Source organism: Sus scrofa, chromosome 2 (genome assembly GCF_000003025.6).
Source record: "Sus scrofa isolate TJ Tabasco breed Duroc chromosome 2, Sscrofa11.1, whole genome shotgun sequence".
NCBI lineage: Eukaryota > Metazoa > Chordata > Mammalia > Artiodactyla > Suidae > Sus > Sus scrofa.
In genome coordinates, this window is record NC_010444.4 from 68,880,352 (window position 1) to 68,902,675 (window position 22,324).

Consider the following 22,324-nt stretch of genomic DNA (forward strand, 5'->3'; position numbering starts at 1 on the left):
GCCTCCTGTTCACTGGGTGGCCTTGGGCAGGTGACTTCCCTGGTGTCATTTTCTGTAAAGCAGGGCTAGCAATAACAGCGCTGACACGCGAGTCCTCTAGTCTGTTTCATTCCACTTGGAGCTTTTTCTTCTCCTTTTTTGGCCACCCCATAGCACATGGAGGTTCCCAGGCCAGGTATCAGATCCAAGCTGCAATTGCGACCTAGGCTGCAGTTGTGGTAATGCTGGATCCTTAACCCACTGTGCTGGGCCAGGGATAGAACCTGTGTCCCAGCGCTCCAGAGATGCTGCTGATCCTGCTGAGCCACAGCGGGAACTCCCCACTGTGGTTGTATTCAGCAACCACCTTGGAATGCCAAGCTCCCGGCAAAGTTTTGGGATTTTCTTTTTTATGGTTTTGGTTTGTTTTTTTTTTTTTTTGGCTTTTAGGGCCACACTTGGTGGCATATGGAGCTTCCCAGGCTGCCGGCCTATGCCACAGTCACAGCAATGCAGGATCCAAGCCTCATCTGCGACCTCTACCATAGCTCAGCTCACAGCAACACCAGATCCTTAACCCAATGAGCGAGGCCAGGGATCAAACCCGCAACCTCATGGTTCCTAGTCAGATTCTTTTTTGCTGCGCCACGACGGGAACTCCCCAGCAAAGTTTTTTAATTACTGTTTAATCTGTAGCCTTATGAGATGGAGACGCTCAGAACATCTTGTCATGGCTCGGTGGTTAACAAACCCAACTAGCATCCATGAGAACATGGGTTCAATCCCTGGCCTTGCTCAGTGGGCTAAGGATCCAGCGTTGTTGTGAGCTGTGGTGTACCTTGCAAATGAGGCTCGGATCCCGTGTTGGTGTGGCCATAGTGTAGGCCAGCAGCTACAGCTCTGATTCAACCCCTAGCCTGGGAACCTCCATATGTCATGGGTGTGGGTCTAAAATAAATAAATAAGTAAAAATAAAAACAAAACTCTTTTAAATAAATTATTTTATTTTATTTTATTCCTTTTTTAGGACCATACCCATGGCATATGGAATTGGAGCTACAGCTGTCGGCCTACACCAGAGCCACAGCACCGCCAGATCCTTAACCCACTGAGCGAGGCCAGGGATCGAACCCATAACCCCACGGTTCCCAGTCAGATTCATTTCCACCGTGCCATGACGGGAACTCCAAAATAAATTATTTTAAAAGACACATCCATTTCCTTCCCAAGAAGGAAAAGCCACCATACTTAACATAAGGGAAGATGAACTCAATATTTATTTGCAAGCAGGGTGTACAATATTCCATGTGGACCCCATGTATGGACCCTTGATGCAGTGAAACACCAGACCTTCTCTCCCAGCTTCTCTTGCAGCTAGAGGGTGAGTACGTGACCCTGATCCCACTCTGCATATGCAGAGGGTTGAAAATTGAGAGCTAGCCAGCAGAGGAGGGATCAGGTCAGGAAACGGAAGTGGCAGGAGGGACAGGAGTGTGGCATTGCCAGCCCTGGCAGCAAAAGCCAGAGCTGCTGTCTGGTTTCAGGGGGATGATTTAAGCCGTGGGCTTATCTGAACCCCACTTTGCCCCTTTCCACCCTCCAAGTCTGCTGATTCCATGAGCCTCCAGTATCCACTCAAGAAATTCCTTTGCAGCCTAAATCACCCCGAGTTGGTTCCTGCCACATACAAAGAAGAATCACTGTCAAGCCACATAGCAACTATAGAAGCAAATGTCACGGTGGGGAGAAAGGCTGTTATTAAATTCTAGCAGGATGTTATTGCTAACAGAGATTGGCTAAAGCTCAGAAGATGATAAGGGCAAGACTCTAGACTCTTGATTTCTACATTCACACCACCCACCACCCCGTCTTCCCATCTTGCAAAAATATGGGCATCCTAACTGCTCGGGCAAAAGTCTTGGCGTCATCTCTACTTTGTCTTTTTCACACCTCACAGCTAATCTAGCAGGAGATTCTGTTCACCTGGCCTGTAAAATATATTCAGAAGCAACCACTTCAAAACACCTTCCAGAGAGTTCCCTTGTGGCTCAGCAGGTAAAGGATTTGGTGTTGTGGCTCTGGTTATAGCCATGACACAGGTACGATCACTGGCCCGGGAACTTCCCAACACTAAGGATGTAGCCAAAAAAACAAACGAAACCAAAGCACACCTTCCTGGCCCCCAGCCTAGTCCAACCACCATGGTTTCTCTCTCACCTGGAATATTGCACCAGCCTCCCCCCACCCCTTTATTTGGCTATGCCTGTGGCATGTGGAAGTTCCCAGGCCAAAGATCCAACCTGCAGCACAGGAGGGACAACATCAAATTCTTAACCACTAAGCCACCAGGGAACTCCAACCTCCTTCCCTTCTGCATCTTCCTCCCTACAATTTATTCTCCACACCACAGCCCAGAGGATCCTTAAAAATATCTTTCCAGGAGTTCCCACTGTGGCTCAGCAGAAATGAATCTGACTAGTATCCATGAAGATGAGGGTTCAATCCCTGGCCTCACTCAGTGGGTTAATGATCTAGCATTACCAAGAGCTGTGGTGTAGTTCAAAAATGCGGTTTGGATCTGGCGTTGCTGTGGCTGTGGCATAGGCCAGCAGCTAGCCTGGGAACCTCCTATTTGACCCCTAGCCTGGGAATCCCCATATGCCTCGGGTCCGACCCTAAAAAGACAAAAAAAAAAAAAAAATTTCCATTGGGTAAAACATTCACAGTGCTTCCAAAAATCAGAAAATACGGAGTTCCCATTGTGGCACAGTGGAAACAAATCCGACTAGGAACCATGAGGTTGCAGGTTCGATCCCTGGCCTTGCTCAGTGGGTTAAGGATCTGGCATTGCTGTGAGCCATGGTGTAGGCTCAGATCTGGCGTTGCTGTGGCTGTGGCGTAGGCCAGCAGCTGTAGCTCCAATTCGACCCCTAGCCTGGGACTCTCCATATGCCACAGGTGCGGCCCTAAAAAGCAATAATAATAATAATAATAATAAATAATAATAAAAATAAATAACACATATTAAGATATATACACCACAGCCACAGCAACACCAGATCAGAACCTTGTCTGTGACCTACACCCAAGCTCATGGCCATGCTGGATTCTTAACCCACTGAGCAAGGCCAGGGATTGAACCTGCATCCTCATGGATGCTAGTCAGATTCATTTCCTCTCAGCCACAACGGGAACTCCAAGAAATATTTTTTAAACAATTCTCTTCTCCTCTTTTCTCAACGGCCTGATTCTGGATCCCCATACCCCTGGCTGTTCTGACTTGCTTGAGTTATCAATCCAGATTGTCTTTCTGATTATACAAGGGAAAAAACCTGATGAATAGATAAACAAACTGTGGTATAGCCATACAAAGGAATACTATTCAGCCTTTGAAAGGAAGGAAATTCTGACATGCACTATAACATGGATAAAACTTGAAGACATTACGCCAAGTGATATAAGCCAGATACAAAAGGACAGGTGTGCTGCATGATTCTATCTATATGAGATATCTAGAATATGCAAATTCATACACAGAAAGTAAAAGAGTGGTTCACAGAGGCTGGAGGAGGGGCCATGGGGAGTTAGTGTTTAATGGGGACAGAGTTTCAGTTTGGGAAGATGAGAAAAGAGTTCTGGAGATGGATGGCAATGATGGTTATACAATGTGAAAGACCTTAATGCCACTGAACCATATATTAAAAAATGGTCAAAATGGGAGTTCCCACCGTGGGCACAGTGGTTAACGAATCCGACTAGGAACCATGAGGTTGCAGGTTCGGTCCCTGCCCTTGCTCATGGGTTTAGGATCCGGCATTGCCGTGAGCTGTGGTGTAGGTTGCAGACGAGGCTTGGATCCCGCGTTGCTGTGGCTCTGGCGTAGGCCGGTGGCTACACCTCCGATTCGACCCCTAGCCTGGGAACCTCCATATGCCGCGGAAGCGGCCAAAGAAATAGCTAAAAAGAGACCAAAAAAAAAAAGGTCAAAATGGTAAATTTTAAGGTATGTATATTTTACCACAACTTTAAAAATAAATATAGGGTATTTCCATGGAAAAAATTGAATATATATATATATATATTTTTAGGGTAGCACCCACGGCATATGGAAGTTCCCAGGCTAGGGGTCGAATTGAAGCTGCCAGCCTACACCACAGCTGAAGGCAACGCTGGATCCTTAACATACTGAGTGAGGCCAGGGATTGAACCCAAGTCCTCATCGATACTAGTCAGGTTCACTACCGCTGAGCCATGACGGAAACTGCAGAAAACATACTTTTTAAAACTTATTCACAAAGGCAACATACTATACACATAAGTGTGAACTCTGCTTCTTTCCTGGAATAATACATCTTGGAAGGTTTTCCAGATTAGCCTGAGCAGACTTCCTCATTCTTTGGTTCAGCTGCAATATATTCCATTGTGTAGATGGATTATAATTTAGGCAACTGTAGTGATGAATCTTTGGGCTCTTTCCAGTCTTTCGCTAAGATAGAAATGGTTGCAATGAATAACCTTGGGTGCAGACATCATTTCACACATGTGCAAGTATTTCTGTCATGGGATTACTTGGCCAAAGAAGCTATGCATTTGTAATTTTTTTGAAACACATTCCTTTTCTTTTTTTTAAACGATCTTTATTTTTTCCATTACGGTTGCTTTGCAGTGTTCTGTCAATTTTCTACTGTACAGCAAAGTGACCCAGTCTCATATTTTTTTTTCTTTTTTTTTACATTATCCTCCATCATGTTCCATCACAAGTGACTAGATATAGCTTCCTGTGCTATACAGCAGGATCTCATTGCTTATCCATTCCAAAGGCAATAGTTTGCATCTATTAACCCTAAATTCCCAGTCCATCTCACTCCCTCCCCCTTCCCCTTGGCAACCACAAGTCTGTTCTCCAAGTCTATGAATTTATTTTCTGTGGAAAGGTTCATTTGTGCTGTATATTAGATTCCAGATATCGGTGATATCATAAAGTATTTATCTTTCTCTTTCTGACTTACTTCACTTAGTATGAGAGTGTAATTTTTATGAACATCATCAAATTCATCTCCACTGGGGAGGACTGATGTCCACATGTTAACTAGCTCGCTTCCCCACAGCCTCAGCATCCTGGGCATTATTGATCTTTCCAAAGTTTTATAAAAATTAGTATTACATGTTTCTCTTATTTTAACTGGCACGAAGCTTATGAGAGGCCCAGTATCATTTCATGTATTAAAGAACTTTTGTGTTTCATTCTCAGTGGACATTCTGACTATACTTTTTGCTCAAGTTTTTCCCTCTGGGATTGTATATATTTTATTATTCATTCTGAGAAACTCTTTACATATGATGGACATTAGGGAGTCTATAATATGAAGTGCAAATATTTTCTCCCAGTTTTTTTTTTAACTTTTCTGTGGTGATATTTGGTCTTATTTTTATGTTTCAGAATTACTCATCTTTGTTGTTCTTGTTACTTTTGGATTTCAAGTCATAGTAACAAAGGACATCCGCAGACTAATTCTGTTGAAACAGAAAGAAAATGTCTCTCCCCATTTCAAAACTTTCCAAGGATTTCCTCTCTAATTTAGATTCAAAACCACAACCATGAGGCCTCTTACATATCCTGATCCCTGGATATTCATTTCTAATTATCTCCCACTCTCTTCCCATCACTCACTCCATTCTCAGAGCATGACCCTCTTTTGTATTTCTTTCTTCCTTCCTTCTTTGTTTTTCTTTTCTTTTTTTTTTTTTTTTTTTTTCTCCACACCCACAGCATATGGAAGTTCCCAGGCCAGGGATTAAATCTGAGCCATAGCTGCAGCAATGCCAGATCCTTAACCCACTGTACGACAGTGGGAACTCCTCTTTGTTGTTTCTTAAACACTCTATACATACTTCTATCTCAGGGCCTTTGCACTTACTGTTGCATCTGCCTAGAACACTTTTTCTATCTACATGTCTCCCTCCTTCAACTCAGTTAGGGATTCAAGTGTCACCTCCTCAGAGAGGCCCTTCCCTGATCACAAGATAGCACCCTGTCACTCTATCCCCTGAACTTGCTTTATTTCTCATCACCTGACATATTTGTTTCTTGCCCATCTCCAACCACTAGAATGTCAACTCCATGGGGAGGAGTGATTATCTGTGCGTTCAGCTGCATCCGCAGCACCTACCTATGGCACATGGTAGACCCCAAATTTCTGATAAATGAATGGATAAATTAATACATCAAAATGAGACTCTCCATGGCCTACTATGAAAGATTTAAAGATCTTACAGAGCTCACTGGTGGCTCAGTGGGTTAAGGAGCCAGGATTGTCACTACTGTGGTTCTGTTACAGCTGTGACGCTGGTTTGATTCCTGGCCTGGGGAACTTCCAAAAGTCGTGGGCCAGGCCAAATTTAAAAAATTAATTTAAAGATATTTTTCTGCTCCCTAGACCGCTGTGTTGCATCTTCCTTCCAGGTCTTTGCTCCATCTGTTTACCCTGAAACAAAACCATCTTCTCTCTCCCACCCCTAACCTTTCACCTGATTATTCTTACTTTACTGAGACTTTCTGATCTCAGCCTAAATATCTCTTCCTCCAGGAAGTCTTCCTTGATTCACCAGGTTAGATGGTTTACAAAGTCCTGCTGGGCCCTCACAGCTGTGTGTTTATGGGTAGTTCTCCTGGATCCGGCTGTGAGCTCTGTGAGGAGACATAGCATTGAAATTCCACTGCGCTTTCAGACCCAGTAATCAATCCCAAACATGATTGCTCAATTATCTCCCCCACCCCCTTAGCAATAAGCTTCTCTTGAAAACTCTCACCATTGTCAGAGACTTCCTTCCACCAGCAGAGGAGGCCTTCCATGCCCTTAGGGATCCAAGCCAGTTCTTGAATCTCTGGGGAAAACAAGTGGGGTTATTTAGGAACCAAGAAATGACCCAAGGAGCCTGTGCTGGGACAGAAAGTGACTAAACTGATCACATGGTGGCCATACGGTCCACACTAAGTTCCTGACAACCAACGTTCCTCTCTGAGACTCAGTTTCCTCATCCGTAGAGTGGAGGCTCTGGTAGCAGCAGATGGTCCCACTGAGGGCAGAAACTTAGTAGGTGGATCATAAACGACAGCCTTTTGTTGCCATGTTGTTATGGGTGATAATCCTGGCCTCCCGGGTCCTGCCCGGCCTTTCCCGGGAAGCCTCGGGCTAAAAGCCCAGGAGGAGGGGGCGAACACCGAGGCCACACATCCCCGCAGGGCCGCCCCTCCCGCCCCGGCTTACCCGGCTGCAAACCGAGAGTCCCAGGGAGGGGAAGGCGGGCGGAATCCGAGCAGCAGCAGCAGCTGCTCTGGGCTTGTGGCCAACGTGCCCTCCCTCCGCCGCGGGCATTCCTGCGGGAGGAGGCCGAGCGCGGCTCTGTGTCTGGCGGGAGGTTCGCTGGCGCCCTCTAGTGGCCAAGTTCGGGAGATTTGGCCTTTACCTTTAACAGCTGCGGCAGACCTGGGTGGAGCCCACAGCTACTCTCCCGACCTCTTAGCGCCTTGAGCTCTCTCTCTGTTGTTTTTAATTGAAGTATAGTTGATTTATAATGTTGTGTTAGTTTCTTTTTTGGCTACCCTTCTGCATATGGAGTTCTGGGGCCAGGGATCAGATCCCAGCCATAGTTGTGACCCATGCAGCAGCAATGCCAGTTCCTTAAACCACTGTGTGGCCAGCGGATCAAAACTTCCCTGAACCTACCGGCCTGGGTGTGCTGCAAAGAGGCTTGAATGCACCCACCTGGCACCCACCTCCCCACTGGGGAGACAGAGACACTGGCACCAGGGGAGGGAGCCCAGACTGGAGAGAAAGATGGGAAGGACTGAGAATAAAGCCCTGCAGCTCCTCACCTTTGCATAGTCCCCTTTCCTGAGATGGAGATGAAGATGTGAAGGGGAGAACTCAGCCCCAGCCACAGGAAAGCTGAACAGAACCAGTGGAAATTCCCTGAAAGCCTGAGACAGCGGTGGAATACCAATGTTCTAGAAGCTTCTAAATGAGGTCTCACCTGCTTCCCTGATCCTGGCCTTAGTTCAATTCTTTGATTCTTTGCTTCATAAGAGATTGTTTACCACAGACTTAAGAGCATTACTCATCCTCAGGGTTCACCTGCCTGACACTGGGTAAGATGCTCACCCACTCAGGGCCTCAGTTTCTCATCGGTAAAATGGGTGGTAATTTTAGTTTTAGTCTGTGAGTGTTCACGGAGCCATAGAACAGTGCCTGTCACATAGTAGGTACATAATAAATGCCTGGGGAATAAATGACTTTCCCCCCTTTTGTCTGACACATTTGGTTTCCCAGCTCTCTACAAGGATAGAATCTAGAGGGAGTTTCCACTGTGGCTCAGTGGGTTAAGAAACCAACAAGTATCCATGAGGATGTGGGTTCAATCCCTGGCCTCGCTCAGCGGGTTGAGGATCCAGCGTTGCTGTGGCTATGGCAGTGGCCGGCAGCTGCAACTCTGATTCGACCCCTAGCCCGGGAATTTCCATATGCTGCAGTTGCAGGCCCCTAAAAAGCAATTCACTCATTCATTCATTCACCTTGTCTAACCTTCTCCTCCCCCCCCCCTTAAAAAAAAAGAATCTGGAAAGTGGGTACACATTGCACCTGAATCACAGGAGGCTGTGAGGTTTAAGAAGAAATTGCGTCATAGACATTAGTAAGTTCTCAGAGAACGTCCACTTGACTCAAGCAGGGACCTTGCCTATTATGGTCATTGCTGTGTCTCCAGCCTGCTAAGTAGGGCCAAGTTTGTATTAAATACTCAGTGAAACTTGGTTACATAAATGTATATTATCATCATTGTGTGGAGGAGATCTTGGGACCCTTCCAAGCTGACGGTGATTGAAAAAGAAAGAACCAGGCAACCTTGTCTGCAACCCTACCTGCTTCTAAGAGGCAGACACCACAAACTGGGTTCAACATCTTTAACATGTCATAGAATTCCCAGAAATCACCTCAGAGGACACTCGAGGAAGATGGAGAACAGCTTTACTACGCCGGTGTGTTCACAGGAAATTGCTTCCCAATCATGGACCCCGAACAGAAAGGGGAAGACACATTTATAGTGCTTGCTTATGTGTCTAACATGCTACATTAATCTTTATTACATGCAGGATACAGAAAGATGTATAGCTGTACAGAATGTCTTATATTGTTACTTTAATGATTGACTTCAAGTACAACCTAGCTATTTTTGAATTTCTTTAGAACAATCGGGGCCCGGAGTTTCTCAAGTCCTAATGACTTTGTTTTTCTCAGAGCCCTCGTATGAGTCACCTTAAGTTCACCAAGATGGATGGTGGCAGCAAAATGGCTTTGCTCTTGTCAAGCTCCCTATTCCCTTTTCCAAGCCCCTACAAACAGGCATATTAAACAGCCAGTGAGAATTCCTTCAAGATAGAGAAAGCCTTCTTCCAGAAATGCTTCAAGCATGATGTGTTTTCCTCCCTGGTTTAAGATGTATCATTTGCCTTCTGGAGAAGGAGCCCAGAGAGATTGGCATGATTTAGGAATAATGGACAATGTCGCAATTTACCAAGTGTAGTCGTCTCCTGAAAGGAAGGAGAAGAACCATGCGGCTCATGCTGGGTGCAGAAAGATCTGAAGCCCTGGGAGAGGACTTGACCTGTGCATTTTCCAGAAGCTTCCATTTCAGTGGGTTCCGGGGCCAAGGAGCTAAACACCATGTGGCAGATTGTGCCTGTGATTGGGAAATGAAAACATAATGCCTGAGCTGCCGTGTGAGCAGCTACCCTAGCAACTCTTGCCAGTTTCACAAGGACAGAGGTGGGGACTAGCCTGTCTCCTCCTGCCCCTGCCAGCCAATCCCAACCCAAGCCTGGAGTTCATGCCCAGGGCCACGTGAGCCAGGCTCCCTGCTGGGGGAGGGCGTGGGGGCAGGGCTTCAAGATAAGCCCCCTAGGCTGATGGGAAAGGCAGCCTTCCTAATACGCTGACCTCCCCAAGGCAGGGGGTGGGGCGGAAACCCTTCTCTATGCAAATATCCCCAACCCCCCATGCCTTGGAGGCCCAGCTGAGGAGGGAGAAGGGGCCCCCTCCTGCCACCTGGATTTATGGGAATGTCCTCCCCACCATCGTTTAGATATTAACTCAGGGGACAGGCCAAGGCAAGGCAAACAGAGCAGAGCTGGGGTGGACCAGAGGACAAGCATCTGTGGCTCGTGGCCCCACATCATCCTCCCACCGCCATGGATGTGCCCTGGCCCCTGGGGTTGATTCTGCTCCTCCTGGGGGCCCAAGTCGTCCATGCTGAGCCACTGTGAGTCTGGAGAACCAGGGGACATCTGCCATCTGCCTGATGCCCTTGCATGCCACCCCATCCATCACTTCCCCCACTTGAGTCCCCCTGTGCCTCTTTGTCTGCTGGCAGGTACATGCTGGTGACCCCCCGGGTCCTGCGGGTCAGCAGTCCAGAGAACATCCATGTGCAGGCTCACTCAGACTCCGGAGAGCCCCTCACCAGGCCCCTCGAGGTCAATCTCACCGTGTGGGACTTCCCCATGAAGAAGACCATCGTGGCCAGGAGCCAGCTCATTCTCTCACCAGAGAACAACTTTATGGACCAGACACCGGTGACGGTGGGTGACAGGCCAGGATGGGCAGCCGGAAGGGGAGGTGCTGGGTCAGCACCAAGAGTGGAGAGGGGCGGACTCTAGAGAGACTTCCCATGAGGCTCACTGGAGAAGAGGTGCAGTGCCTGGATATACTTAGTAGTCCCATGTTTCGCTTTTTTTTTTTTTTTTTTTTTTTCCCTCCCACTACTCGCACATGTGTAAATTCCAGGGCTAGGGATCGCACCATAGCAGTGACAACGCCAGATCCTTAATCCACTGAGACACCAGGGAACTCTGTCCTGTCCATTTAGAAATCCCAAGTCCCATGGAGCTCTCTTGTGGCACAGCAGTTTAAGGATCCAGTGTCGTCACTGCTATGGCTCTGGTTCCATCCCTGGCCCGGGAACTTATGTATGACGAGGTCACAGCCAAAGACAGATAGATGGGTAGATAGATAGATAGACAGACAGATAGATGATAGATAAAATAAAAATAAAGTGCCTTAAGTCGTCTGGATTAGCCCATATAACGCCTCTGTGCAAATTAGTTCAAAGGCGCCCTCTGCTGGTGTCTTGGGAAGCTGAGCCTAAAAGGAATCGCATCCCTCCTGGGCTGGGTGGGTGTGCTTGTTCAGGAGCAACCTGGACCACACACGTGGGGACCTTGTTCCCAAAGGCAGAGCCACAGAGCTCCCATTCCACTGATACTCCAAGATCCCGCCCAGAGCTTTGTCCGCAAGGATGGAGACCCCAGCAGGCCCTGAGTGTGGGTATCTTTCTCCAGATTCCCAAGAAACTGGTATACCCCCCGCAACCAGGGACACAGTATGTCATCATCCAGGCAAGATGGGCACCCACCTCCGTCTCTTCATCCATGGAGAAGCTGGTGCTGGTGGCTCCTCATGCTGGCTACATCTTCATCCAGACAGACAAGACCATCTACACACCTGAGCACTTGGGTAAAACCCCCGGTTATCTGGCCTGGAGCAGTCACTGACTCTCAAGATGCCCACATGTTCCATGTCCCAAGGTGTCCTTCTGTCCAAGGTCCCCCCAGTGCCCAAGGTCCTGATGGCCCCACACACATACACACACTCACCTTTCCAAACTCTCCCACGCTCAGAGTCCTTCCTCCTCCTCCTCCAGTTCAATACCGGGTGTACACTGTGGACCACAAGATGGATCCTGTGACCAGGACATTCACTCTGGACATCAAGGTGGCCTCTCCTGAGGGGAGAGTAGATCCTAGACATTGGGGTTGGATCATGTGCCGGAGGCCTAGGGCATGAAATACCCATTCCCTCTCCCCACAGAACCCTCAAGGGGTCACTGTGATCAGCCAAGACTTCCAGGCCAAGGATGGGGTCTTAGCAAGCTCCTTCCCCCTCCCAGAGCTCATCAGGTACCTGCTGGGACCCCTAGGGCTGGGCTGGAGAGCTTGGCAGCTTCTTTTCTCAGGCTCCAGCTCTACTGACATTCTGTCCTCAGTCTTGGGACCTGGAGCATCGAAGCCAGTTACCAAAGTGCGCCCAAGCAGAAGTTCAAGGCAGCCTTTGAGGTGAAGGAGTACGGTGAGAGGGGTGTAATGAGAAGGGTGTGACGGGGCAGACAAGGTGGGGCTCACAAGGAATGGTGCTGGAACCAGAAGGGAGGGTTCATGTTGCCCCCACAGGGTGCCAAGGCCTGAGTTAGGTGCTGGTGAATGAGACCAAGTGTTTCAGCCCTTGTGGGTTGCCAGAATCACTGAGGAAGGAGCAGGGCGGTGTCGGGTGTGGGGGTGGCGGTGAAATGTCAAGGATGGGAGTTCCTGTCGTGGTTCAGTGGTTAGCGAACCTGACAAGCTTCCATGAGGACGTGAGTTCAATCCCTGGCCTTGCTCAGTGGGTTAAGGATCCAGCGTTGCCATGAGCTGTGGTGTAGGTGGCAGACGCGGCTCAGATCCTGTGTTGCTGTGGCTGTGGCATAGACCGGTGGCTACGGCTCCAATTGGAGCCCTAGCCTGGGAACCTCCATATGCCGCAGGTGTGGCCCTAAAAAGACAAAAAGACAAAAAAAAAGAAAGAAAGAAATGTTGAGATTGACTCTCCCTCTGTTTTTTTTTTTTGCTTTTGTTTTTGTTTTTTGTTTTTTGTTTTTTTGGCCACCCCACTGCATATGGAGTTTCCAGGCCAGAGATCAGATCTGAGCCGCAGTTGTGACCTATGCCCCAGCTGTGGCAACAGGGTATCTTTAACCCACTGTGCCAGTCTATGGAGCAAACCTGCATCCCATTGCTCCCAAGACACTGCAGATCCTGTTGTGCCACAGCAGGAACTCCTAGGATAATACTCTCTTTACTCCACCCAGTGCTCCCGTCTTTTGAGGTCCAGCTGAAACCAAACAAGACTTTCTTCTACCTCAACGACTATGCTCTGGGTGTGAACATCCAAGCCCAGTGAGTTCTTTTATCCCCCAGCCCAGCCAGAGAACCAGGGATGCCAAGAAATGGAATGGGTAGAGAGAAGTGAGCCACTTCTGTAGCTCTTAGGGTATAGGAGAGGCACTCTCTGCCACCCTGAGACATTCTTGTCCCGTGAGGTTGTGCAGGTCTCTGGAGTTGTACAGGCTGCCTTGGCTCCCTGATGGAGTTATACCACATCTCATGGTTTGGACCATCTCTAAAGGCCCCTGAGGTTGCACAGGCACCGTTGCCATCTGATGAGATGGTCCAAACCCTCTATGAAGCTCTGAAATTGCAAAGGCCGCCTTTGCTATCTTATGTAATGTCCAGGCCACTCCGCAGCTCTTCAAGGTTGTACAGGCAATGGTGTCCACCTAGGATTGTGAGGGCCAGGTCCGACACTTCTTGACACTATACAGACCATTTCTGCAGCTCTCCCCTGCAATCCAGTCCACCTGGTCTGCCTGATGAGGCTTCACTGGCCACCTTTGCACCCCAGGGGGTGTCCAGACTTCTCTGAGTCTCCCCATGCCTATACAGCCGACCTCTACCGTCTTGTGAGGTTGCACAGGCCACATCTGCCACCCAACAAGGCATTATGGGACATATTTGTCATCTCTCAGGGTTGCCTTGGTGGTGAATGACACCATCTAAGTTCCCAGGGGCCACTTCCACCCCTCTCAAAGTGTAACAGCCATTTCTGCAGCCCTGTGACATCATCTCTGCAGCTACACGAGATTGTGTGGGTGCTTTAGAGCCAATAAGGTGGTTGCCCATCCCCTAGGTATATATTCAACAAGCCAGTGAATGGACATGCTCTGGCCATCTTCGGGGTGAAGCTGGATTCTCGTCAGATATCCATCCAGAAGTCCCTGCGGAGGGTGGAGGTGATGAGTCCCACCCCTCCCCATCTCTCACCTCTTCCCCTATTTCCCCCTCCCCCATCTCCCTCCCTGGACCATCCCCCACTTCCCAAGAAACCACCTCCTCTCCTCTCTCCTACCCTGATTACAGATCTCTGAAGGCCAAGGCCATGTCACCCTCCAGAAAGACACACTGATGGCTGAATTCCAAGGCCCAGAAGAGGACTTCATCGGGGCCTCGATCTTTGTCAATGTCACTGTTTTCTCCTCAGGTGCCACTCTCACCCAGGCCCCTGGATGAAGTCAAGACCCTGTGTCCTTTCCCAATCAGACACTCTACCCATGTGACCTTGGGCTACCTCCTGCCTCAGTTTCCTCATCAGAGAAACGGGGGAACGCCAGGAGGGCTGGGAGGAGTCGAGATTGTGTTACTGTCTTTTTCTGTCTTCACCAAGATGGGCCTCCTGGATCAGCAGTCCTGCCCCTCCCCCAAGAAACTGAACCTCCTCCCCAGAATTCACAGTCCCCCTGTCTTTCCAGGGGGTGAGATGGTCCAGGCTGAGACCTCTGGGGTGAAGATCGTCCGGAGCCCGTACAACATCAAGTTCACCAGGACACCCCAGTATTTCAAGCCAGGGATGCCCTTCCACTTTAGGGTCAGAGTCTGGGTTCACCCTACCCAGGGACTTGGGAACCCCACCATGAAACAGACCTCCCAGGGAGACAAAAATTCCCAATGGATTCACCTGCCCTCTACAAGTCATCTGTCTGAGAGCTGAGTCCATTGTGCCTCCAGACCAATCCCAAGGTTCCCTCAAGTCTTAACCCAGGGCCCCCAAAGCACAGTGATGGCTCCAAAATTTCTCCAGCAGGGAGGGGGTTGAGGATCACAGTCAGGCTGGAAGGTGGTGCTTAGAAGTTTATCTTAGGCTGCATTTGCACAGAAAGCATGCTATTCTTACATACATTCATTTGGGTGACTTTGCGATATCTGGTGGGCATTAGAAAACCCAGAGACTACTCTGAGTTTTTCCCAAGCCCTCCATATTTCCTTCTACCCTTTTCACCCTCAGTTCCCCCAACCAGTCCTCCCTGGGCACACCAAAACCCAGGGCTACCACATAATGGTTGTACTTTGCAAAATTCTAGAGGGGTGCCATTCATAGACTCTAAATGAATGGAGTCCCTGGTGTTGTTCAGTGCACAATTTGTACAGCTGTGTAAGGCAGTCCTATCCAGATTGCATTCCCAGTTCCCACCTCTTACGCTGGGCCACCCCCAGGCCTGTCCTTGATCTCACTCCAGATTCAATCCCAGGTCTTCGTCTCAAATCCTGATGGGTCTCCAGCTTCCAGAGTCCTTATCCGCTTCAAAGACCACAGAGTACACACCTCATCCAGTGGGGTGGCCACTCTGACCATCAATACAAATGCAAATATGCAGGAACTCCCTATCCAGGTACCAACCCTATGAGGCAAGGACTGTGGGGCTGGGATGGTGTGAACCCAAAGTGTTCTTGGGGGTTTACTTGCCCATCACTCTCCCTAGGTGGAAACTGATGAACCTCTCAGGCCAGAGGAGCAAGCTTCAGCCACAATGACAGCTTGGCCTTACTCAACTCAGGATAATTCAGGAAATTTCCTGCACATTGAGGTGAAAACTTTGGGCACAGAGGTTGGCAGCAACATCCAACTGAGTCTCAACACAAGGCATCAAAATCCTGCAACCAAGAACCAGATCCGTTATTTCACCATTATGGTGAGGAGCTAGGACCAGGACTTGAGCTGAGGAAGTCTTTCTCTGGATCAACCCTAGCAAGCTGAGTTGGTGGGAACCATCTGGGGTGGGCTCAGTCCTAGGAGCTGATGTAAAGGGACCATGGGCCTCCCTTGTGGGCTGGGACAGCCTTGGGGAAGGGCTGGCCCTACCCTTCTCATTCCTGGTTTCCCTTGTCTCCAAGGTCCTAAGTAAGGGCAGGATTGTGTATGCCAAACATCAGGTGAAAAGTCAAGGGAGTGTCTACACATCAGCCATCATTGATGTGACTTCAGAGATGCTGCCCTCCTTCCGCATTGTGGCCTTTTATTTACTTCCCAGAGGAAGAGGCCAGGATCCTGAACTGGTGGCTGATTCCATTTGGATTGATGTGAATGACAGATGCATGGGGACGGTGAGCCACCCTTCTTAAACTTGTGCATTACCATCACAATACTTGGGAAAGAGTCTATACAAATTCAAGAGCTCTCATTTGAGAACAGAGGAGAGGAAGAAGTGATATGGCCTTAAAAGCTCAACGTAGGAGGTAGAGAAGATGTAATTCAATGTGTAGAGATTGATCTGGTGGAGTTCCCAGATCCTCCGTCAAAGCTGAGAGGACATGGACTTGAATGTGGATTTGGGGAAGCCCCTTGATGACCTATGAGCCCCTTTTCCTGAAATGTCTCTTTTTCCTTACTTAGCTAAAGGTTGGTATGAAGAATGAAGGATACCTCCAGCCTGTACAGCCCAGCAGCCGAGTGGAAGTGAAGGTGACAGGTGATGCAGAGGCCACAGTGGGGCTGGTGGCTGTGGACAAGGCTGTCTATGTCTTGAACAGCAAACATAAGCTCACACAGAAGAAGGTGAGAGCATGTGGGCTTTGTGTCAACTGGTTGCCTGGAGATTCTGGCTGGAGCCTCAATTTCTTCAGCTATTAAATGGGCAATATTCGTGGTGGTAAGGATTCAAGGAGTCAGTGCACAGCATACAGATTGGCAGGTGGTAAGGGCTTGATAAATGGGTGATGGTATGAAAATTATTATTTGAACCACCATTACACCTTCCCTGGAGGGGTCATACAGGCTCCAAATCCAGGTTCCTTTCTTGACCCTCAGGTCTGGGATACAGTGGAGGAACATGACATTGGCTGCACAGCAGGCAGTGGAAAAGACAGACTTGCTGTGTTCAAGGATGCTGGGTTGGACATGAAGATGAGCACAGGGATGGACACCTTGGCAAGCTCAGGTACAGATGGGGGACAGGAGGAGAGCAAGACTGAGGGAAGTGCTGTCTCTAGTGGTTAGGAACATACACTTTTGTGTGAAACAGGCTAAAATCTAGGACCCTGCCACTTACTAAAGGCCAGTCACTTTTCCTCTATGATTCTCAATGAATCTGTCCATAAAAATGGAAATAAAAATTGAAGTAACTCATTGTATGCTGATTAAGATGCGGGTTTGGCCTCATGTATCAGAGATAAAAATTAACAGTAGCATAAACAAGGTAGTAATTTACTTCTTGCTCAGAAACAGTCCACAGGTCATTCTGGGACTCAGGCTCCTTCTAATTTGTTGCTCTGCTATATTCTAAGATGGAATCATGCCAGGCACCAGGATAAGAGGACGTGGGAAAAAGAGGACACTTCTCTCCCATCTCATTGGCCAGAACCCAGTCACGTGGCCCCATCTAGATGCAAGGGGGACTGGGAAATGTAGTCTTCATTCTGAGTGATATATAAAAGATGGAGGTATTGTTGCCACAGATGATAGGGGAGAGTGAATGTATCAGGACAACTAGGAGTGTCTCCTTTCAGCTATAAATTGTGACAGTAATAATGATTTCTACTTACTCTAAGATGGACCCTATAGGAATGATTTTATAGATAGAACTATGGTTATTCCATTTTATATAGCTGGAGACATTAACCAGAGAGGTTAAGTGACTTGCTGAAGCTTGCACAGTGGCAAATCTTGAATATGAAAAGGCAGTGGGATTAAACGCGGTGATGCATATAAAGCACTAGGTATGCAGTAAGCACTCAATAAATATCAAGGATGTGGATAATGATCTTGACACTTATCCTCTCATTCTTCCCTCTGACTCCCAGACTGGCAGTGCCCCAAGACCTCCCCTCCCACCCGTCAGCGCCGCTCCCTGAAAAGGCTGGAGACCAAGAGGAATGCAGGTCAGAGCTAAAGCTGCATGTGTCCCTCCTGGCTCCCTAATCTACTGTATTCATCAAGGCTTAGAACAGAAAACTGAAACCACTCTAGGTACTTCAAGCAGAGGGGGAATGATTTAATAATGGGAGTTCGGTGCTTTCAAAATCATTCGCCAGCCTTTAGGAGTGGAAGTTGGAAGGCTGCTTGCTGGAACTCAAAATCACTCCACTGAGTCTTTGCAGGGCGTAAAATCTGAGTGGCAATACATGAAACCCCGGGAAACTGTTGCCAATATCTCTCATGAAGCTGGTGGGTAGTTAGCGGAACATGGAATTGTGTCTGTTACAAAAAGAGATAAACTGGAGCTCACCCATCAGCTACCACTGTTGCAGGGAAAATAGTCTCTGCCTCTCCTACACCTTCCAAATTCTACACAAGAGCATCTCAGTGGCAGAATGCAATCCCATCCAGAACCCTAGCAGAAAGGGAGTCTGGGAAATGTAGTTTTTAGATGTCTAGCTTCTGTGATACAGGAAGGAAGATAGGTGAAAGGGGAGATGGATAATATGCAGACCAAGACCAGGGTGTGGCCAGGATCAAGAAGCCCAGAGTTCAAGGAAGGTGGGAGGCAGCAGTGGGTGTTGTCAGAAGCACGGATTCTATGAATAGATTTTTCGGTCTCTTTGAGCCGTGCCAGTGACTTCGTAGATCTAAAGAAAGGGAAGGTAAGTGAAATATAATAAAAACTGAGGTAAAACCCTAACTCTAATTTCAATATCGAAAATCATGCTAGGAATTCCTGTCATGGCTCATCGGATTAATGAACCCGACTGGTATCCATGAGGAAGTGGGTTCAATCCCTGATCTTGCTCAGTGGGTTAAGGATCCGGCATTGCCGTGAGCTGTGCTGTAGGTCACAGACGAGGCTTGGATCCAGTATTGCTGTGGCTGTGGTGTCGGCTGGCAACTACAGCTCCTATTTGACCCCATGCATCCCTAAAAAGACAAAAAGGGAAAAAAAAAAGAGAAAGAAAAAAGAAAAAGAAAGAACATCATGCTGACCTTCTGGGAAAAGTATGTAATATAAAGTATTGTTTTATTTATGGTCATGATTAGTTATCTTACTTAACTATCGATGTTCTAATCATATTATATGGTAGACAATAAGATGGTTAAATTGCCTCCTACCCAGCCCCTCTTCTGTCCCTCTAACTCTGGCCTGCAGTGAACAAGTTCGAGACTGAGCTGGAACGAAAGTGCTGCGAGGCTGGACTCCGGGAGAGCCCAGCGGGGCTGTCCTGTGGGGAGAGGACCCGGCATGTCCGCTATGGACCAGACTGCGTTGCCGCTTTCCTGAGCTGCTGCCGTCTGTCTGAGGCCCTGACTCGAGAGGCCCGGGAGGAGCAGCTGCTTCTGGGGACAAGTAAGGGGGCCATGGTAGGAGGCACGAGGGCGTGGGATTCCACTGAGGTTCCATGGTGTGCCATGGGCGGGTCAACGGGTGATGTGTCCCATGGAGGAATGGGGTGGGGGGATCCCGCTGAGGAGTCTGCTGGGCCATGAAAGACCCTGCCCCACATCCACTCCCTGCAGTGGATGAAGACGAGGACTTCGATGACATCTTCCTGGAGGACCAGCCCGTCCGGAGCTTGTTCCCTGAAAGTTGGTTCTGGAGGAAGATTACTTTGCCACAAAGTGAATCGGGGTAGGGTCATGGCCCCCACGTCAGCCTCTGGTCCCTGGCGCTTCCATCCATCAGGGGACATCTCTCATGGCCAATGCCCCGCAGGGGTGACAGTGAGCTCTCAATATTGTCCCATGACAGGAACCTTCCTGGATGAAGATAAAGATCCCAGTGGGTCCCCCCCAAAAAAAGAAAATGATGTCCCTCTAATGATAATGTCTCTCATGGGGTGACCCACAGACCTCCTCCATGGCGATCATAAGCCCTGGACAGTGACCCCCATCCCCCAGTCAGAGGCTCTGTCCAGGCAGCACAAATTCACTGATGTCCCCTCCTCCCTGCCCTGGCACTTCCTGCAGCATCTCTGACTTGATCACCTCTGTGACCGTGCCGGATTCGATCACCACATGGCAGTTTGTGGCCATCAGTGTCAAGGCTGGACAAGGTGAACCCACAAGCCGAGTGTTGAGGGAAGAGGCGAATGGTGGCCCTCCCCAGCCCCGGGGCAGCTGGCCTCCCCTTAATGCCAAGAGCTCTCCTGGTTCTAGGTCTTTGCGTCTCGGACCCCTTTGAGCTGACAGTTACGAAATGGTTCTTTGTGGATCTTAAGTTGCCCTTCTCGGTGATCAGAAATGAGCAGGTCCAGATCCAAGCTGTGCTGTACAATTTCATGACCAACCCAGTCAAGGTAAAGCCCCCAGCCTTTCCCTCCCCACCCCAAGAAAACACTTGTAGGTGTGTTTTATAAAAAGGTAGATAGAGGGTGTCCAACCAGGGGCCAGTGAAGTGGCAGCCTCTTTGAAAAAGCTTCCAGGGCTTTTTCTCATTTATGCCTCACAATAACCCCAGAGATGGATGCTATATGACTGTTCTTGGTTTGAAGATAAGAAAACATCCATAGCTTTGCCGAGTTCCCACAGCATCTAAGTGGCAGAGGGGGTCTGAACCTCGATGCTACACTGTCTCCTTTTCAGGATTCTCAAGGTGGGGGGGGGGCAAGGAGGAAACTGCAGCTTTAGGGTCCTGGGCCTCCTCATACATCAGGACCCCCTAACTGCCCACTCTTCCCCAGGTCCGAGTGGAGTTCCCCTACAAGGAGTCACTGTGCAGTGCAGCAAAGCCAGGAGCCCCCTCCCGCCAGGTGGTGACCGTGCCCCCCACCTCCTCCAAGATGGTGCCCTTCGTGCTTCTCCCACTGGAAATAGGCAAAGTGGACGTGGAAGTCAGGGCTGGGGCCTTTGGGATCCAGGACCACGTGAGGAAGACACTCCTGGTCCAGGTAATAGACACTCCCAGTCCTTTGCTACCAGTTCAGAGAGTGGGGATTCCCTGGGCGCCAGGCTGTGTGACCATGGGAGGGGCACGTGGCCCAAGAGCAACAATTCTGGGGCAGGACTGAAGTGCAAGACAATGATTTGAAAGTTCAATCACAGAAGCTCCCACTGTGGTGCAATGGGATCTGCAATATCTTGGGAGCGCCTGGACGTGGGTTCAATCCCCGGCCTGATCCCCAGACCAGTACAGTGGGTTAAGGAGCAGGTGTTGCCACAGCTGCAGCTTAGGTCGCGACCATGGTTTGGATCTGATCCTTGGCTGGGAGCTCCATATGCCCCAAAGCAGCAAAAAATGAAAAAGGAAGGAAGGAAGGAAGGAAAGAGAAAAGAAAAAGAGTTCAATCACAGAGCCCCTACTTCAGGACTTTGATGTCAGCCTTGGGTTCAAACCTTGTCTCTGCTGTGTGACCCTGGGCCACTTACTCAACTTCTCTGAGTCTCTGTCTCCTCATTTGCAGGATGGGATAACTGTCCTACACATGACTAAACAGAGAGCTGTGAAAATTACACATGACCAGGACACGAGCCATCAATAATACTTTATTCACCTAATAAACACATGTTTAGCATTTAGGATATACCACTTTAAGAATATTAACTTAGTTCCCATTGTGGCTCATCGGATTAAGAATCTGACTAGTCGGAGTTCCCATTGTGGCTCAGTGGTTAACGAATCCCACTGGGAACCGTGAGGTTGCAGGTTCGATCCCTGGCCTTGCTCAGTGGGTTAAGGATCCACCATTGCCATCAGCTGTGGTGTAGGTTGCAGACACAGCTCCGATCCTGCATTGCTGTGGCTGTGGTGTAGGCTGGCGGCCACAGCTCCGATTCGACCCCTAGCCTGGAAACCTCCATATGCCATGGGAGCAGCCAAAAAATGGCAAAAAAGGACAAAAAAAAAGCAAAGAATCTGACTAGTATCCATGAGGATACAGGTTCAATCCTGGCCTCACTCAGTAGGTTAAGGATCTGGCTTTGCTGTGAGCTATGGTGTAGGTCGCAGATAGAGATCAGATCTGGCGTTGCTGAGGTTGTGACACAGGCTGACAGCTGCAACTCCGATTCAACCCCTAGCCTGGGAACGTGCATATGCCGTGGGTGAGGCCCTAAAAAGAAAAAGAAAAAAAAGCATGTTAACTCAATGAACCCTCAGAACAGCTCTACGTGGTAGGAATTCTTATCTGCCCCCTTCATGGATGAGAAAACTGAGGCACAGAGAGGTTAAATAATGTGCCTGAGGTCCTGCAACTAGAAGGCAAAAGAGGTGGGATTTGAACCCAGACAGAACTCTGGAGCCCAGAGCCTGTGCTCTTTACAGCAAAGCAATGCTTCCTCTTAGCCTCATTGTGACTGTCCTTATTACCATTGTTGTTTTAAACTTGCTTCCTCTTTGCATCCTGCAGGCAGGGGGTCAGATCAAGCAAGTATCCCATAGCATCTTCCTGAACCCCCAAGGTTTGTTGGGTTTTCCAGGGCGGGGCATATAGGATCCTAGG

The 22,324-nt window shown here is 48.8% G+C and overlaps 1 protein-coding gene and 1 long non-coding RNA gene across 2 annotated transcripts in view; one reads left to right on the forward strand and one right to left on the reverse strand.

Moving 5' to 3' along the window:
• On the reverse strand, positions 4,906–10,606 carry LOC102165061. Its single transcript, XR_298095.3, has 4 exons — positions 10,519–10,606; positions 9,550–9,714; positions 6,790–6,864; positions 4,906–6,667 (listed from the first exon to the last, which is right to left on the reverse strand). It is a non-coding gene; the product is annotated as an uncharacterized LOC102165061 (long non-coding RNA).
• Positions 9,867–22,324, forward strand: part of LOC100517145 (complement C3) — a 30,546-nt gene continuing 18,088 nt past the window's right edge. Inside the window, exons 1-22 of the mRNA XM_005654852.3 lie at positions 9,867–10,293; positions 10,405–10,612; positions 11,372–11,546; positions 11,734–11,804; positions 11,901–11,989; positions 12,076–12,158; positions 12,934–13,021; positions 13,812–13,914; positions 14,042–14,162; positions 14,431–14,546; positions 15,208–15,348; positions 15,439–15,648; positions 15,851–16,060; positions 16,350–16,511; positions 16,764–16,893; positions 17,756–17,833; positions 19,036–19,233; positions 19,404–19,515; positions 19,854–19,939; positions 20,043–20,182; positions 20,567–20,773; positions 22,232–22,283. Coding sequence (XP_005654909.1) covers positions 10,223–10,293; positions 10,405–10,612; positions 11,372–11,546; positions 11,734–11,804; positions 11,901–11,989; positions 12,076–12,158; positions 12,934–13,021; positions 13,812–13,914; positions 14,042–14,162; positions 14,431–14,546; positions 15,208–15,348; positions 15,439–15,648; positions 15,851–16,060; positions 16,350–16,511; positions 16,764–16,893; positions 17,756–17,833; positions 19,036–19,233; positions 19,404–19,515; positions 19,854–19,939; positions 20,043–20,182; positions 20,567–20,773; positions 22,232–22,283 — 2,851 coding nt within the window. The 5' untranslated portion in view covers positions 9,867–10,222. The remainder of the gene's footprint in view (positions 10,294–10,404; positions 10,613–11,371; positions 11,547–11,733; positions 11,805–11,900; positions 11,990–12,075; positions 12,159–12,933; positions 13,022–13,811; positions 13,915–14,041; positions 14,163–14,430; positions 14,547–15,207; positions 15,349–15,438; positions 15,649–15,850; positions 16,061–16,349; positions 16,512–16,763; positions 16,894–17,755; positions 17,834–19,035; positions 19,234–19,403; positions 19,516–19,853; positions 19,940–20,042; positions 20,183–20,566; positions 20,774–22,231; positions 22,284–22,324) is intronic.